The sequence below is a fragment of the Aulonocara stuartgranti genome, assembly GCF_965226115.1.
Source record: "Aulonocara stuartgranti genome assembly, chromosome: 19".
Classification (NCBI taxonomy): Eukaryota; Metazoa; Chordata; class Actinopteri; order Cichliformes; family Cichlidae; genus Aulonocara; species Aulonocara stuartgranti.
The window spans coordinates 10,974,478-10,992,939 of record NC_138955.1 but is presented as its reverse complement, the minus strand read 5'-3'; the positions used below and the strand labels follow the sequence as shown (position 1 = coordinate 10,992,939).

Below are 18,462 nucleotides of genomic sequence, written 5' to 3'. Positions count from 1 at the left end.
GTCACACTAGGTAGACTGTTGTTGGACTTACTGATTGTTTTGTGTCTTACAGTTTGGTGTTGGTGGGTCCAAAGCATCATTTACTCCATTCGTTGATCCACGGGTCTATCAGACCTCCCCAAGTGATGACAATGAGAACTCAGCAGCAGGTAGTTGGATAGTGTAGAGTTTTAGTTAAATGTCAGTCAGTGAACTCCATCTTTGAAATCAGCTGTTAGTGGAAAAAGGCATTTCTTATCTGTCATCATTGTTGCCAAAATCACATATTCCCTTCTGTCTTTGTTCGTCTTTGTCTTGGCAGCCATGTTTGCCAATGAGCTGCTGAGGCAGGAGCAGGCACGACTAAATGAAGCCAGGAAGATCTCTGTGGTAAATGTCAACCCCACCAACATCAGACCCCACAGTGACACGCCAGAGATCCGCAAATACAAGAAACGCTTTAACTCCGAGATCCTTTGTGCTGCACTCTGGGGTAGGACGGTGTAGCCTTTATCTTACCCACTACAGAAAGCAAAATATTCTATTTGTGTGCTTTTGTTTGCTTTTCTCTGACTCCAACTCTTATCCGTACACGTTTAGGTGTGAATCTACTAGTGGGGACAGAAAATGGTCTCATGCTGCTCGACCGAAGTGGACAGGGAAAAGTTTATAACCTGATCACCAGAAGGCGTTTCCTACAGATGGATGTACTAGAGGGCCTCAATGTGTTGGTCACCATATCTGGTAGGTTTAATATGCATACAGTATGCACAACTCGCTCATACCTGTACCTTAAGTTACACTTTCTGTAACAGACATTAAGGTAGTAAAAGACATGTTGACAAAATCTGTTTCGTAAGTAGCTTTTTATCTCATTTTTTACAGAAAGAGGTCATTTGTTTTTGATTCTTTCATTAATTTATTTTTTGTTTTACAAAAAATTCATTATCATTTTAATACTAATTTGATCGATTTCATTTTCCTGTTTGCCCCTACCTTCACAGGGAAAAAGAATAAGTTGCGTGTCTACTATTTATCCTGGCTGAGGAACAGAATATTACATAATGACCCAGAAGTAGAGAAAAAGCAGGGTTGGATTACCGTAGGAGAACTGGAAGGCTGTGTGCATTATAAAGTTGGTAAGTGTCTGTTTGTATGAATAAAAATAAAGTTTAATTTGAAGGGCCATTGTAGTTAAAGTGGTATTATCTAACCTGTTGTGAAATTTATAAACCAAAATTAAAATGGGTAATATAATTTGCTGCTGATTTTGACGAATACCTTGGAATTTTCTCAAACCCCAACTTGGTGAAGGAGCTGATGTGCAAGAGCTTTCTTGAGAATTTTAGAAATTAGTCAGTGCTTGGAAATGAATCCATTGTATCTATGGTGAGAGTTTTAAGAAGTTATGAACTACATGAAAGAGTCAATTTGATAACAGACCAAAGCAAAGGGTGCGATCTTAGCCAGAATCTTCTCAAGAAACCTGGCAGGAATCATATCAGATGGCCAAGAAAAGGTGTGCATAGGAGATATTTGGGAGATCTGCCATGCAAATAGCTGGGACAAGGATTAAGCAATACTTAGAAGGTAAAATCTAACAACATAAGTCTCTTAAGAAATCCCAACCAGCAAATGCTGTGGGAGCACGAACCTAAATAAAGAGTTCCTTGATACTAAATAAATAAAACTGAGTGTTCATTATATACACTGGGCCAATGTAAGGCCACTTCTAATTTCTTGTTGTCTTAAATGTGTCTTTGTCATGTTTGCAGTCAAATATGAGAGGATCAAGTTCCTGGTGATTGCTCTGAAAAATTCCGTGGAAATCTATGCCTGGGCTCCAAAACCCTACCACAAGTTCATGGCCTTTAAGGTAAAGAAGTAAAAACTGAAATGACATCAGTGCTCAAAAACATACTGGACACACGCATAAGTAGAATGCATGTCTACTGCGTGCACAGCATGTGTATAAATTTATATGAAGTTTATATACTATATATGACTGCTGGCCTTGTAAATTACAGTTTCATGGATTGACTTTATGATTTTATTTCTGTTTCTTTGATCGCGCCTCCCTTGACTATGTGTCATTCTCTTTCAGTCATTTACAGACCTACAGCATCGTCCCCAGCTGGTTGACCTGACGGTAGAAGAAGGTCAGAGGTTAAAGGTCATCTATGGCTCCAGCGTGGGCTTCCATGTCATTGATGTGGACTCAGGCAACCCTTACGACATATACATTCCCTCACATGTAAGTACAAGACTACTTTCTAAATATGTCTAAACATGTTTTATCAATGGGACTCTTTCTGTAACCATCCACATCTCACTCCTAAGTTTTTTCAACCGTTACCTGCTTATTGCCGCTTGAGACAACGCTGACTCATCTGTTGTTTCATGAGGATTGACTCATGTTGGTTCTGGCAATACAATTTACTTGGATGATTGAATGTCATTTTTTGTAGTTTGCTTCACTTGGTGTATAGTACTTGGATTATCTTTGTTAAGAAATCAGGTTGTTCATGTAAACTGCTTGCTTTTATCACAGAGCATAAAGAAGGAACACCTACTTCCAAATGTGACTTTAGAATTGCTATCAAAAATCAGCTTGTTCATTTTAACCACTCCACTCTTTGAAGGTTGGGAGACAGTCACTAATTTTCCTCTTGTATGCTTGAGTGAAAAATTAAATCTGGTTCTTGCATGCAGATTAGTTTGTTCCATAGTGGATGCAAATCTCAGGCTTTAATGCAAATCCAGGTCAAAGACAGTTCAGCCCAAATCTTAACTTCTTGGCAATATTTTAGTAGACATGATGAACCACAGATGAGACATGTTATTCTTGAGCTGTTGTACCGTGCAGTAATGCATACTGTACATGGGGATAAATACCCGAATATTCTTAATCACTGGCATGTTTTGCTGTTTCAACCTTTCACCCATGCTTCTTTTTTCTCTCCTTCCCTGACAACTTCCTCCTCCAGTGTGCCAAACAGATGAAGGTGACATCCTGCTATCCACCTTTTAGATTAGATCAATAGTTCTTTAGTAAAACCCCTGTAGTGGATACACAGCAGCTACATGTGCCTATATGCAGTTCACTAGTGTAGATATTAGATAACCAGAAACTGGTGAACAAATTTGTCTTACCCACAGCAGACAGCACAAGGCTCTCGAAACATGTACTTACTTCCAACAAGAACAAGAACACACAATTTAAACTTAAAAAATAAAAAAGCTGACATGCAAGAAAATTATTTGTATTACAGTCAAACAGCGTTTCCATTGACTGTATTGCAGTCAGGTTTTGGGCATACCTGATGGTATGCACTTGACTTTCACAGATCAGTACCACCACAATTTGATAGCTTGTGTACAGTAATTGAATTCATTAATACATGAAAGCTAGTTTGTGTTTTGAGTGCCTTTGTAAATGTATGTGCATATTCCTGTGGGGGTAAGATGAGTTTTTTCACTGCTTGCCTTTCTCCTGAATTGTTGTCTTAGAGTTCATCTGGCTGCCACAAACTGCTTTCAGGTAACTACCATGAAATAGCATGCTGACACAAGTAACAACACTTACTGTATTCTGAGGCACCACAAATGGAAAGTATACAGGTTCAAGCAAGCCAAAGACTTTCATGGTCTGAGGCTCCAGATACTTGAGCAGGTTGTTTGAGGATTATAGAATATAGTCCAACCCCCCCCCCCCAAAAAAAATAAAAAAATAAATAAAATAAAATAAAAAAATGAACCCACGCCAGTCCACAGCTTAAATTCTAGTGATGAAAGCTCTATAATATTTTAATCTAATGTAGATTATGATTAAAGTTGACAGATTTGATTAAACCCTCTGAAATGCTTGCGTGTGTTTATCTGTATTAGATCCAGAGCCAGGTGACACCCCATGCCATCGTGGTGCTGCCAAAGACTGATGGAATGGAGATGCTGCTGTGTTACGAGGACGAGGGTGTCTATGTCAATACCTATGGTCGAATCACCAAGGACGTGGTGCTACAGTGGGGAGAGATGCCTACCTCTGTTGGTAAGCCCCACCTACATATGGATTTATTAATGCTTTTGATTAAACTAGATTTCTGTTAAAATTGATGTAATTATAGAGTAATTCAGTCCAGACCTTAAAGCAGTACAGAGAAATAGCCAGATCAAAGATCTAAATTAAATTAGCAAAATATGAAATAAAGAAATATTAATATGCATTTCAGCTCCTACATGTGTGTGCATGCGTGTGTGTTGTGATATGAGGTCTCTCAGAACTGTGCTAAAAACATAAAAACTCATTAGTACAACCATGAAAGAGGCTGTCAAAAATGAGGAATCATAAATAGGAACCACTAGCTCTTATAGTGAAGCAGTTCACTGATATGGTTTGCGTTAAATTGTAATAGTAGGCAGGTCCACTGTAAACCAATGCAAACTTGTTCTGAGTTTTGAGTAGACCTATGCGGTTTAACATAGCTCTTAACCACCATCATCTGAACACAAAAGGTTGATATATATTTTTGCAAGCTAGTTGTTCCATCCCTATATTCCACATGATGCTCCTTCCCACTTGGAGAATTGATGTCAAGGCCCATTGAAACTGTTGTGACAGTATGTGGTGTCCCAGAACCCTAATAAGACACTTAATGTTGCTTGCTGTGTTTGCCATGCATCTGTATGTTTGAGAACTCCAGAAAAGACTCTAAAAATACTGTTTCTTTCTTGTGTTGTAGAAAGTATTATCATGGGGTGGCTAGTAGTGTTACATTAGTACAATAATGCTAGTTCTACCTGGATTATTAAAATCTGTCCCGTGAGCTCAACTGGCAAGGTTTAAGAACTGCCATGTTGGCGAGGAATTGTTCATGAAATATATTTTATTTCAGTTGAACTGCTCAATAGTCGCCTCTGACCTCTTACTTCTGTGCAGTGTGGAAAAAGTACAAAGAATAGGTCAGCACATGTAAAACATTGCATCACTGCATAACTTGCTAGTTAAGTTTTCAAGAAAAGAAAATATGCAAGTAATAAAGTTATAAAGTCTTTCTACACTGTGGTCTGTTGAGTTTTTATATATACAAGGAAATGAACTGTATGTAAATCTGATTATACACTGTTTTACATATTTTTTTTAATGTTTTTCTATTTTTCAGCCTATATTCATTCTAATCAGATTATGGGCTGGGGTGAGAAAGCCATAGAGATCCGTTCTGTAGAAACGGGTCACCTGGATGGAGTTTTTATGCACAAGAGAGCCCAGAGACTAAAATTCCTGTGTGAGCGGAATGACAAGGTAATATGCTGACTTACTGCTTTGGACTAGTGTGGCACTAGTCACATACTGTAAAATTACCTCACATTGCTTGCTCTAGTTTTGACCTATCTCGAGTGCTTTGCGGTTGCAGTGCTTTTCTGTATGGATAGAGCAGAGCCCACATTTGCATATGGAAGCTTTTAAAACATGAATTCTAAGAACTAAGTTTATTATACGGTGCACCCGAAACATAACCAAACAACAAAGTTTGAATGAACTGCCACGCATAATTTTAGCGTTTTGGGAATAATACTGCTGTATTTCAAGAGTGGGACCATATCTCATACACTCCCCTTTCAGTCCCATGGTTTATATATGCCTCCCTGCACTCCAGGCAGTTTATTATCTCCTTCTCCTTTCTAATTTCCCACACTTCTCATTAGTACTGTGGATCTGCTCAGCCCAGGAGCTGCTGCCAGTCCTCATTAATGCCTTCTTCAGTCTATATGGATATATGCTTATCTTTCAATAAATGTCGCCTAGCCTAACTCCGGATGTGGTCCCTTCTAGTGAAAAAGAGTTTTAGATGCAGGTTGGACATACCTATACATATGTCACAGTTTGTAGGTGGTGATGTCTCGAGTACACTTAACATATTATTTGATAAAAGTAAATTCAATTGCATCATTGCTAATAATAATTGTGCTTTTTGAGAACACATGCTTTTCATGTTTTTTTTATCCAGGTATTCTTTGCATCCGTGCGCTCAGGAGGTAGCAGCCAAGTTTTCTTCATGACGCTCAACAGAAACTCTATGATGAACTGGTGATGTCTCCCCTTACTCACTCTGCCTCACTCTCCCACTGGTGGCAGCCGACCTTGACCCACCACACATCTCACAAGTGAACCCGACTCACCGAGATGCCACAAATGAACTGTTGCAACACTGGAGAGGCTAACAAAGTGTAGAGAGAGAGAAAAAGAAGTTATTTTAGTGGAAAAAAAAAAATTCTAAATAAAGACAGAAGTTATTCTAGATTAAACCGGGTCATTCAGAAGCCATCCAGCTGACTGGCAAACTGGTGCCACCGACTTTCCAAACAATCTCTTCTTCCCTGTTTCTCTGCAACTCTTCTTTTTATGTAGCTCAATTTTTCTCTTTATTCCCTCAAAACTGACCAGTGCATCCAAGTGTTTGACAAATGTAGAAATACACTTTTGACCTTTCTTAACCCCCCTCCCTTCACTCCTGTCCATCTTGGTAGCTCAAACTCATTTTCAGTCCTTTGAGACCCATATTCATCAATTTCTTTACTTCCTACCCACTGTGTGTGGAATACTACTACACCTCAGAGATTGGAGAAGCAATATATGAATACAATTTAATCTAAATTTAAATATACTTCTAATAGAACGGTGCAGGGAGAGCAGCTGAGAGATGACAAATCCTCTTTGAATGTCAGCGATGAAAGCAGACAGCCTGATTGATTTTCTTTCTCCTTTGACACTCCCTTCCTCCTCCACTTCCTCCCCTCACTATCTTTTGGTTTCTGAGAAAACCGAGTTGTGATTTAACGTTCGATCGCATGCCACCGATAGAGATGCGGTGAGACATTCTGCCGTCAGGTGGGTCTTAACAGTATGCAAAGATGATATCTGTGTCCCTTTAAAATGAAAATCACTGGTCCATCCTGTCTCTTCCCTTCTTTGTTTTCCTTTCATTCCTCACCTCACCCCTTTCCGCCAACATTGTGATGATGATCTCTTCACTTTTACGTCTTTAAACTCTGAAGGTGCTGCATCAGATATACTGTAATATTAAACGAGCAATGGGAGTGGGTTTTTTTTTTTTTTGTTTATTTCTGTTCTTTTATTTTTCTGTGGGACAGTTTTGAGTCAGACAGTCTTTGAAGTTTGATGAAATGTACAGCACATCTGTGTCTCTGAAATCAGGAGTGTATTTTAGTGTGTACGTATGCGTGCGTGTGAATTTGTGTATCTCAATCAAAGTTGGACATTGAAATCAATGTCCGGCGAGAATAAAGTAATTCATGTCTTTGTGTGTAAACTTACCTTAATCTGATCAAAGCAACACTGAGTGTGTTTACATGCAGATTTATAATTTTATCTTCGTAGTATGAAGTTTATGAGTTGGTGTCTGAACACCATACGTTTAAAATAGGCAATATTAATGGCTGATTTTGGGGTGGGAGGGGGGTGTTTTGTGTGTTTCCATGAACACAGTAGTGTCTTGGCTGTTCACTCTTACAGCCGCTTAGCTGCAGAAATATGACAATGCATATAAAGAGCTCATAGCCTCAACAGGATATGAGCTACTATCCCAAATACTGTGTGCATGTGAAAGCACTCGTTGTTAACAACTGTGGGGTCGTCTTGAATCATGCTCCTCCTTGGTTGGTTCTTCTGATTTTTGGCTCCTAACTGTTTGTACAGTGCCTAGCATGATGTAAGCAAAACTTAATCAGAGGCCAAAAGATTACTGCTTTTTTTTTGGCCGATATGGTTACATTACAGGTTTGTTTTTGGTTGTTCTTTTTTTAATCTCTGTGAAGGTTATTATCTAACGTAACTGACTGGCGATGTTATTTTTCTCCACTTATGGAGATGTACATTAACAAATTTAAGAGTTTGATTATTCTTTGAAAGGAGCAACTAATTATGACGAAACTTTGCCATATATGTCCAAATACTTTGCACAGCTCAATCATCAAAATTATGAAATCGATTTTACTTGTCAAAATTGAGGCGATTTTGGCTTTACATTAAAACCGTCATCATCCCACCACCTGGAGACAAGCTTCGGGAAGCTCATGTAGAACTCAGTTACTGTAACTATGAAAATATGAAGACTTTGCATGAGCAGTAAATTAAAACCACTAAAGACCTAAAACTCACACCTTTAACAGAAATGCAACCAGCTGGCACACCTGCCACATATAATAGTCCTGGTGATGGTTTAAATTTAAAGTCAGAGCTTAAAAAGATGGACTCCTGTTTTGTAATAACTTTGCTCTTAGATTTCTCAGTAAATTGGTTCTCTGGTTCACAAAAAATGGACATGTTTCTCAAAGTAATGATCCTCTGATTGAAGTTCTTATTTTCTGTTAAATTGTTGAATGTTTTCTGTTGTATTTTCAAGGATTTTTTACACATCCATATACAGTAGTAGCTGTTACTGTGCACCTGTAACTTAGGGTTACCGATCTCTGTTAGGGGGAGCAGGCTCTAACATTATAGCAATAAAGAGCTTAGCTGCAGAAACCACTGTCTTCCGTGTGTGTGTGTGTATGTGTGCACACATGCATTTCTGTGTCTGATTAATGATCATGTGGGAATGGGGCATTATTGAGGTGTTTGTTAATCATTTAATTCGCTCCCCTCATTGGAAAATGCTGACTGTCATTACACTGAGGTTTCTCCTTTCAAAGACGAAACCACTTTATTCTTTATTCAATTTAATTCTTGTTTTCTTTATTTTAAAAGAGCATTACTAATGTCCTGTTTTGGGATTTATTTGTTTTGTAAAAGAGATGCTGTAAGAGAGAAATAAATGAAACTAGCATTACTCTTCTCGAGTTGTGTGCTTTCTAAACATGTTTATGAGAGAGTCAGTTGTTTTTTGCAAGTTTGCACATTCGTATCACGTCTGATCCTCAGACTTTGTCCAGTCCAGCACTCAAGTATATCATTAACAGCAAATGTGTGTGTGTGTGTGTGTGTGTGTGTGTGTGTGTGTGTGTGTGTGTGTAAGAGTGAGAGGAAGAGAAAGATAATGTCATTGCTCCTATCAAGAAAAGCATTTTTTAGCAACAATATGCTAACTTTGGATTCCATATTTAATTGCAATATAAACGTCATGTTTCATAATAATCAAGTGGAAGCACCACACAGAAGATCTTTAGATCAGAACTTTTCAACGTAAATTCTTCGTTGTCTCATTATACTTGCCATAAATATGATATACTATAGTAGTATGTAGGCTTGTGCATTGAAATCAGGAATATTATTGCTTCATTTATTTGTAAAAGGTCTTCCTGGGATGTGTGTGCATCTATGTGCATGTGCCATGTGTGTGTTTGTCTTTAGTCAGTGGACACAGTGTAATCAGGCATGCTGCTTGATCATTGCTAAACTCCTGACACTTTGGACCCAGCATGAAGACGGGAAAGGTAAGCGTATTTGGACATGTACATTCTTTACATTCTTTGCGCTTTATAAATGGCTACATATCTATCTCCTTTTACTGGTTCATGGAAAGCAGTGTTTGAAAGCAGGTGTCGTTGGCGTAAAGATGCTTAAAGCTTAGAGACTGTTAAATGAGAGGACACTGGCTTTTAATCATCAGGGCGTCCTGCTTGCATTATTACCTTGCTTAAGACACTCTCGTGATTAAAATTATGTGTCTGCTTCAAAGAGACCTTAAACTTGTTTAATTACTTTTGTGTGAAAGCATTTATTAGTTATGCTGCAAAAAGCCTGAGCTGCTGGGGCCTGAATGTTTCTCATTCGCTCCCCTTTTTTAATCACTGGGTGTTCAAACACCACTCTGTCTGAGATTAGTAATTATTATTCTCTGGGTCTCTTTCACAATGTGTCTTTTGTGCTGTCTTCCTCCCCTCACCCTTGGCCAGTCATGGCAGATGACTGCCCCTTCCTAAGCCTGGTTCTGCCAGAGTTTTCTTCCTTTTAAATTTGAATTTTCCATTCCCACTGTTGCCATCTTTTTCACAGGAGGTCATTTGTTTTTGAGATTTTCTCTGCTACTGTACACTCTTTACCTTACAATGCAAAGGGCCTTGAAGTGCCTGCTGTTGTGTTGTGGTGCTATATACATCAATCTGAATTGAACTTGAACTTGAACATTCAGGAAGTTACATCCAGCTTGTGTTAAAGCAGTTTGGAGCTGAATGTGAAGTGACTGGCAGGAAATGGGAATTAGCACCTCCAAGTGCAAAGCCATGGCTCTCGGTTAATGGTAGACTGCCCACTTTGGGTCAGAGATGAGTTCCTGCCCCAAATTGAGTAGTTTAAAGATCTCTGAGTCTTGTTCACAAGTGAGGGGAGAATGGAGCAGGAGTTCGACAGAGAGCTGAGTTAAAGGAGCTGAGCTTAAAAGCAAATCTCAAGCTTTATAGGTTGATCTAGGGTCCTACTCCCACCTGTGGCCATGAGCTGTGGCCAGTGACCAACAAAATAAAATTGTGGATACAAGCAGCAGGAATGAGTTTTCTCTTCTCTGAAGGGTGTCTTTGCTTAGCCTTAGCCATAGGGTGTCGAGCTTGGTCATGTGGGAGAGGCTCAGAGTAGAGTTGCTATTCCTCTTCACTGAAAGGCGGCTGCTGAGGTGGCATTGGCATCAGACCAGGATGCCTCCCAAATGCCTCTTTTTTGGGTATGACCTACAAGCTCAGGACATGCTGGAGAGATTATATATTTTGGCTGACTGAGATTGCAGTGAATCTCTGTAAAGACTGCTATGTAACCAATGTAAGTGGCCAGTGCTCTCACTGGCATTCATGCTTATCTGTATATTAATTGACCTGTGGTTGTGTCTTGGTGCCAGCCACAATAAAAAAATATATAAAAGGGTGGGGCATTTTCCCTCCTGGGTCCCCACTTGTCCCCCACCCCCTTCTTCTTGAATCCATTCCAGTAGTTTCTACAATCTCCTTCAGCAATTTCCTGACATCAGGGAATTTATATCTTGATAGTTACTCCTGTTGAGATGCTACGTAATAGGCTAATCACAGTAGTTGTCAGTGTGACATGTAATTACATTTCCGGGGAGGTCCACCACAGCTTATGACATGGGTTATATAAGGGTGGTCATACCAAATATTCACTTTCAAGTTTATTGGAGTTGTATAAACTTTATTTTTGCTTTATAGATTGTATTTCCATGTATATTTGCATGTTTCAATAACTGGCTGTTATTGGGTTAGCCATAGTGTTGTATAAAGAACTGAGAGGTGGCTCCAGACCTTCGCACAGCACTGTATTTTTATTTCTACTGTGAAATAACACTGAGTTTATTATAAATAAAGCAGCTTGTGTTTGTTCGTCTATTAATTTCTGTGGACTCATCATTACTGTTCACTTCTGCAGCAGCTAACAGGCACTCTAGCTCTGGCTGTGTTCACAGCCACTCTGGGATCCCTACAGTTTGGATACAGTCTTGGAGTCATCAACGCACCCCAAAAGGTAGACTACTTCACCCTTACTAAGCTACCCAATTGTCCCTGCCAGCCAGGGTGAACAAGAGGGATGTAAAATTCTGTAGCAATTTGGTGCTTTTTGATTACATTGTTAGGTAAGGTAAGCTTTATATTTAGCACTAGACTGGATGACTGGGAAGTAGAGATTGACTGATATAGGATTTTTAAATAATGAAATGACAGTGAAGTTTGAAAATAATCTTATTGTCCATTGTTGCAAGTTTACATTCTGTCCAATTTAGTCATGGACTGTAAGAGATGATAAAAATGACCTTCTGATTACTATAGCACACATATACACACTTGGGAAGATCCTCTACACGCTCAGTACATTTAACTTTCAGTGTAGTGTTAGTGCTTGAGTGGGCGTATTTGAAACCGAACAATAATCTTTTCCTAAATCTAACTGAATAGTTTTAGCAGTTAAAACATCACCGAATAGTGAACCAGAATCTGCCAGGTTCCACTACCACCTCACTACAGAAGATTTGAAATTTAAAAACTTTTATATTTATCAGTATATCATCAATATTGCAACTTTGTAATGAACATCAAAAAGTTAAGAAAATGATTAAATGAATGAAGAAAAAATTAACTAATGTACTGTCTGTGCTTTGATGAAACTTCTTTGTACACTGTTATGAAATGTGGTGAAAAAACAAAATCTGTCTATACATTTGTATAAACCGTGTATACTGAGGGATGTTCATGGTGGATTTTCTCCCTATAGGACTTCACGTTTGGATGCAACATATTTGTATTTATTTGTGCAAGCAAATTTTGAGTCAAGTCTATCTCTATGTTTGCAGCCTTCCTCGTACTGTTTCATAACATGTCTGTGTCTGTATTGTAGATCATTGAAAAGAGTTATGGCCAGTCCCTGGGTGTGTGGACAGAAAGGGCTGCTGGTTCATCAGAAAACATCACAGAAGAAGACCCAGGTCACCACCCTTCTGTGATCATGTATTGGTCATTGTCAGTGGCAATCTTCTCCATCGGTGGCATGGTATCCTCCTTCTTGGTTGGATTTGTGGGTGATCTGAAAGGGAGGTAAGAAAAGAAAAATGAATTAAAATGGCACAAGTGAAACAAATTTGGTTAAAAAACTAAAAGCTAGAGTATGGAAAATGATTAGACTAACGACAGGAGTGATGTAGCAAGTTTAGGGAGGAACATTTTTTGTATTAAACTGTCAGTTTACTTTCTCTTGTTTTGCAGGGTAAAAGGGATGTTAATGGTCAATGTTCTGGCTGTAGCAGCTGGACTGCTGATGGGTCTTTGTAAGATGTGGAAGCCACACATCATGGTCATCTCAGGCCGCGCTGTTATGGGTTTCTATTGTGGTACATTAACGAACATCTTACAGTCTTCAATCAACACTCACATAATGAAATCACAGTGTTTAAGGGTTTTATGGAAACACTGCGCTGGGATTTCTAAATGAACAAGAGTTCCTAAATTGCACATGGACATTAAACAACAGTCTTGTTATACTGTCGTATCTGTAACTGCAAATGTATTCATTTAAATGGTTTCACTTATAATGCATATTTAAGGTCTGGCATCTGGGCTAGTCCCTATGTACATTGGGGAGATTGCACCAAAAGCTTACAGAGGGGCTCTGGGAGCATTACACCAGCTCGCTGTTGTCATTGGCATTCTAATCAGCCAGGTGAGCTACAGTCATCCACGCACATGTACATGCACATCATCTTTGCTCAAGAGCACATGGAGGATATAATCTGAAATGTATATGTTGATGCAGGTAATAGGTTTGGATTTTGTGCTTGGTAATGATAAAATGTGGCCCCTGTTGCTTGGTCTGTCTGGAGCTCCAGCAATATTACAATCCCTTCTGCTGCCTCTTTGTCCTGAGAGTCCACGATACCTTTACATCCTATTGGGCAAGGAGCAAGAGGCTCGACAAAGTAAGTACAGAAACTTACTCCTCATCGTGGAACTTTCAAATGTATATTTTGGCAGTACGCTTGGGTAAATTATTGCACATGAGAGGTATTAGACACACTGTTGGCAGCTGGTTTGTTTAGCTTAGAACAAAGAGTAAAAATAGAGGATAACAAAAACAAAAAGACCAAAAAACAGGACACCGGGGAAGTGTTTTTATTATTTTTGGAGACCTTGATAGGTCTCCAACTGGCAACTCCTGGCAATATGGCGAATAACTGAATTTCCAAGATTCCTAAATAGCTTTTACTTTTCTCTGGCAATACTTTTTGGCACATTTACTGATTCTTTTATAGTGCTTTTCTGCTCTCCAGGAACACTCAAACAATTAACGCCAGCATTTTGCCTCCCATATTAAAGCCATTTTTAAAAGCATGTTTTTAACTGTACAGGACATTTTAAATTATAGTCCTACAACAGTTATTTAAGTAAGGAATTGGAAAATTTTATGATTTGTTTCAGGTCTGTGTCGTCTAAAGGGGCCGTATGATCCAACTATGGATCTGGAAGAGATGAGAAGGGAAAAAGAAGAGGCAAACAAAGAGGCCAGAGTCTCTATCTTTTCTTTGGTAGGTGTCTGTGCAGTTTTATTGTTTATACACCGTTTACCATTCATTTTCACAAAATGTCAATATTTCAGCAGCACCTCAAAAGAAAAGTTCAGGTTTTATGGCTTTAAAACAGTTATTTTTGTATTTCAAATAGCCTGAGCCACTAGAAATAATATTGCAACCAGAATATTTCTGAGTGTATAATACAGCATTCTGGTATTTCCACTGAATTCCCCAAAGAAAAAAAACACCATTCACACAAATTTATCAACAAAAAAAAAAGTTGTTTTTTTTAAAACAATATTTCACTTTTGTCTGTTCTCTCCCAGATCTGCTCTTCTGTATACAGAAAACAGCTGGTTGTTGCCCTCATGATGCACCTCTCCCAGCAGTTGTCTGGCATCAATGCTGTGAGTGGAAAAAGCAGTTTTAACTCTGTCTGAGTTAATTGACTACAGACCTGTGACTTTTCCTGAGTATGCAACCACTCAGAGTGTCAAGAAAACCTTTGCTTGTTTTCTCTTTAAGATCTTTTACTACTCTACGGCTATCTTCTCTCGAGCTGGTGTCAGTCATCCAGTTTATGCCACTATAGGAGTCGGGGTCATCAACATGATCTTCACTATGGTGTCTGTGAGTAGCAATATGAATACAAAACACACATAAACTTGCAAAAAATGTAAAACAGGAACCATGTACTGGCATAGTATTGTTTCTTCAATCTACACACTGTTACATACATGTAAACACACACACACACACACACACACACACACACACACACACACACACACACACACACACACACACACATTTATATGTATATATGTGTTCCAGGTGGCACTGGTGGACAGGGCTGGCAGACGCACCCTAACTCTGGTTGGTCTTGGGGGAATGTGTTGCTGTGCTGTTGCCATGACAGTGGGCCTCAAATTGCAGGTTTGTCACTTCAGATTCACACCCTCAGTCTTTTTGCAATGCTTTGATCATATTATGTAGTGCAGAAAAGTTACATCACTGTTGATATCTTGATCAACTTGTTTATCAGTCTGTATTTTAAAAGTAAAGCAAACAAAAAGACTGTATAAAACAGGCAATTGCATAATTACATTTAAAGATAATTATAGAATATTATTATGTGTTAAGTTCAGATGTCATTTTGAGTCGGGAATAAAGCCAGAAAAAATAGCTGGAAGGTTGGGTTCTGCAGAGAGAGCTCCTATATTTCTTGTGCATACTCAGTGAGACACGCCTATGAACAGAAAGTAACAAAAAGTGCTCAAAGCGCATTTTTTCCTTTTTAATGTCCATAAATTTGAATAAAAATGTTTTTCTTGATTGATGTGCTCTTTCCTCCAGAATGAATATTCATGGATGAGCTACGTCAGCATGTCAGCTATCTTCCTCTTTGTAAGTTTCTTTGAGATTGGGCCTGGTCCCATTCCGTGGTTCATAGTGGCTGAACTGTTCAGCCAGGGACCTCGACCTGCTGCTATTGCTCTAGCTGGCTGCTGTAACTGGACCTGCAACTTCATCATAGGCATGACCTTTCAGTATATACAGGTGAGGGGGAAAAGACACACATAGGCAATGTAAACTTGTGCTTCTCGTGAACCCAAATAGGTTGACATATCTCAGCTTCACTAATAATTCCTGATTTGTGTTTTTAATATTTCTCATCAGGATTGGTTGGGTTCTTACGTGTTCATCCTGTTTGCCGTGCTGCTTCTTGGCTTCGTACTATTTATTTATTTTCGGGTGCCGGAAACCAAGGGCAAATCCTTTGAAGAGATTGCTGCTATCTTCCACAAGGGACGTTGGATCCCTACAGATAATAGTGAACTGCAAGAGCTTAAATCATCCACAAATGCCTAAAACAAAAGCTGTTTGCTTTTGAAGTCTTATTCTATGATATACAAGTGTATATTCGATATTATTTCCTAGATGCTCGTTTATCACACACTTATCAATTTAGCGTTATAACGACCACCTGATTTGTTAAAGAGAAATTTTTTAAGGCTTGTGAACTACACAAAAACCAACGCTGAAATGTTGGAAAGTGTCATGTTTCCGTTATGCATGGAGAAAGGTTTACATTTTATCAAAATATGAGGGAAACTTTCAAAGAAGCTACAATCATTTTACACTGACAACAAATAACATGACATGACTGACTACAGAAAATTACAACCCAACTCTGCAGTTCACCTCAGCTCTACGAAACTTAGTTTATATGTGTAGCATCGTTAGTTTCCAGGATACTTACTACTGTTTTGGTTCTCTTTTATCATCCTCATAGTGATATTTACAGCCACTGCACATTATTATTTTTAAGTATTTAAACTAAATGTAAACTACCTACTCAAGACCAAAACTGAATAGAGACTGGCTTATGAATACTGACATATTTAGGAGCTAAAGAGCTAGATGTCGGCATATGAACAAGGGGAGAGCAAAAAATAGAGCAAAAAGGAGAATGAATATTGGATTTGAATTCATCCTGGGTTTCAAATTAATACTAATTTTGCTCTTTGTGCTAGTGTGTAAAATACTCAGCTTATCAGCTTTAATCTTCTGCCCCCAAGTGGTTATAAAAAATAGTGCTGGCTATTGGCATTAAAGCATGAAAAAACTTAAAACTTAATGAATGAGCTAATGAAACAGCACTGAAGTTAAAACTTGAAACACAAGAGACAACAAACTATTACAGTGTATGACTATGCTGTATGAATGTTTAGCTGCCACCACCGGATATTATTGACTTACAGGAGCATGTCACCTTTAATCTGCAGAATAATGTATGTATATCCATGTATGTGTCTTACACAAATGAAGTTACCCAGTGATTATATTAATAGTGAGTGCAAGCCTTTGTTTACTTTGTAAAACTGATCAGTGCTTTGAAAGCTAATCATGGTGTAGTCCCTGTTGTGATGTTAAATTACGTGAATTTGAAAGAACATTTATTTATACTCAGTTTAGATTGAAGTGACGTATTAGATGTGATTTTAAAGACTGATAAAGATTTATATTATAATTATTATTATTAATTTCTGCATCATCTTACAAAGTGCACCTGTAAAAAAAAAAAAAAAAAAGAAAAACGGAAAAATGGAGGAACTTTGTGTGTTTACAGTATGTAGCAACACACAAAAAAGACCATTCACTTTGGAAATTCCATGCAAAGAGTCAAGGAGTTCAGAGAACAGATGGTTGGAGATGGGTGTTTAACTGATAATAGAAGAAATTTACTTTGCTTTCAGACACATCTGCTTACCCTGAAACACAATCTGTTTTACGCAGCCCCCAGCAACACCCAGGGAATAATTCAAGACCAATTTGCAGTTGTCAGTGTCATCACTTCACTGTATAAGCACCACTGTTGTGTTGTAAATTAAAATCATCATGGGTTAATGCACACATGGAAACACAGGATGGTGCTTTCTCTATCTATGTTTATCTTTAACCACAACAATAACAACCTTTGCCCTAGAGAAATATATATAAATTTTAATGTTCACATTACAAGTTAACAGGCCATATATGTTATGCTTTTAAGAAAATATATTGTCTGATTTTCTTTGTACAAGAAAAAATAAAAGAAGTATTTTAAATCACAATTTTCATTTCGCTGTTTTATTACATTTCACTGATGGACAAACGGCAAATGAAGACATCATGGAAACCCTGGACTGAATTTATCTGCCTGCACTGATTAGCTCAGCAACACCAAAAGACCCGAAAAGGGGTCAAATAACATGGATCATCATAAATTCTATCTTTGGAATAAAAAAAAACAACTTCACAACATCTAACCATGTCAAGAACACTCTCAAGGAGGTATATAATTGTCAAGGTCTACATTCAAGAGATGTCTTCATGAACAGAAATACAGAGGGTGTACAAAACACAAAACAAGAAGGCCAGATTAGACAGAAAACATCTCAAAAAGCCTGAACAGCTCTGAAAAAGCAATCTCTTATCAATCTCTTTTCCTAATCTCTCCAGTAGAGCATGCTTTTCAATTAGGGAAAAGAAAATTAAAGACAGAGATACCCATAAACAAGCAGTAAGGTGGCTGCAATAAAGGCCTATCAGAGCATTTCAAAGGAGGAAATGCAACATTTAGTGATGTCCATGCCCTCTAGACTTCATACACTGCATGCAAAGTATATTTAAAAATATTTATTTTAAAAAAGTTTATCAAATTAATTTTGAGCCTCTAGTGGACCATGCATAAAAATAGCTGTAATTTCTAAACAGTAATGCACTATTTTCATTAAACCCAGTGAATTAAACCTGAAGGTCTGAACTTCAAGCACAGCATGTCTTGACTGTTTGATTTAAAAACCATTCTGATGGTGTACAGAATCAAAACTACAAAAACTGTGCTTTGCCCAAAAATGTGGACCTGGGTGTACTTATTATGTAGGGGTCCCTGTTTTACATGATTTGATTTGAAGATTCGAAT

General features: G+C 38.2%; 2 protein-coding genes across 7 annotated transcripts in view; both read left to right on the top strand.

Annotated features, from left to right (window-relative positions):
• The window catches only part of tnika (TRAF2 and NCK interacting kinase a), a 55,266-nt gene extending 46,441 nt beyond the window's left edge, over positions 1-8,825 (top strand). For 3 of the 6 annotated variants that reach the window (XM_082515603.1, XM_082515600.1, XM_082515598.1), the window contains 10 exons: positions 53-149; positions 302-472; positions 580-723; positions 984-1,118; positions 1,755-1,855; positions 2,084-2,233; positions 2,967-2,984; positions 3,868-4,027; positions 5,139-5,278; positions 5,985-8,825. In XM_082515603.1, the coding sequence (XP_082371729.1) occupies positions 53-149; positions 302-472; positions 580-723; positions 984-1,118; positions 1,755-1,855; positions 2,084-2,233; positions 2,967-2,984; positions 3,868-4,027; positions 5,139-5,278; positions 5,985-6,068 (1,200 nt within the window). In that variant the 3' untranslated portion in view covers positions 6,069-8,825. Of the gene's footprint in view, positions 1-52; positions 150-301; positions 473-579; positions 724-983; positions 1,119-1,754; positions 1,856-2,083; positions 2,234-2,966; positions 2,985-3,489; positions 3,521-3,867; positions 4,028-5,138; positions 5,279-5,984 lie in introns of those variants that run through there. The other 3 variants (XM_082515599.1, XM_082515601.1, XM_082515602.1) reach the window with 2 other exon arrangements.
• A 540-nt stretch (positions 8,826-9,365) lies between these two features.
• Positions 9,366-17,538, top strand: slc2a2 (solute carrier family 2 member 2). The gene is made up of 12 exons (XM_082515093.1): positions 9,366-9,429; positions 11,366-11,461; positions 12,329-12,525; positions 12,694-12,818; positions 13,032-13,147; positions 13,241-13,403; positions 13,903-14,009; positions 14,321-14,401; positions 14,520-14,624; positions 14,829-14,930; positions 15,351-15,554; positions 15,675-17,538. The coding sequence occupies exons 1-12, from the start codon at positions 9,415-9,417 to the stop codon at positions 15,864-15,866; spliced, it is 1,503 nt and encodes a 500-aa protein (XP_082371219.1). The 5' UTR covers positions 9,366-9,414; the 3' UTR covers positions 15,867-17,538.
• The last annotated feature ends 924 nt before the right edge of the window (positions 17,539-18,462 follow it).

Bases quoted from the DNA above. Each gene is read 5' to 3' on its own strand.
- slc2a2 (XM_082515093.1), top strand. The intron at 11,462-12,328 runs GTAGACTACTTC...TCTGTATTGTAG, and splicing joins TCATCAACGCACCCCAAAAG to ATCATTGAAAAGAGTTATGG. The intron at 14,010-14,320 runs GTAGGTGTCTGT...GTTCTCTCCCAG, and splicing joins GAGTCTCTATCTTTTCTTTG to ATCTGCTCTTCTGTATACAG.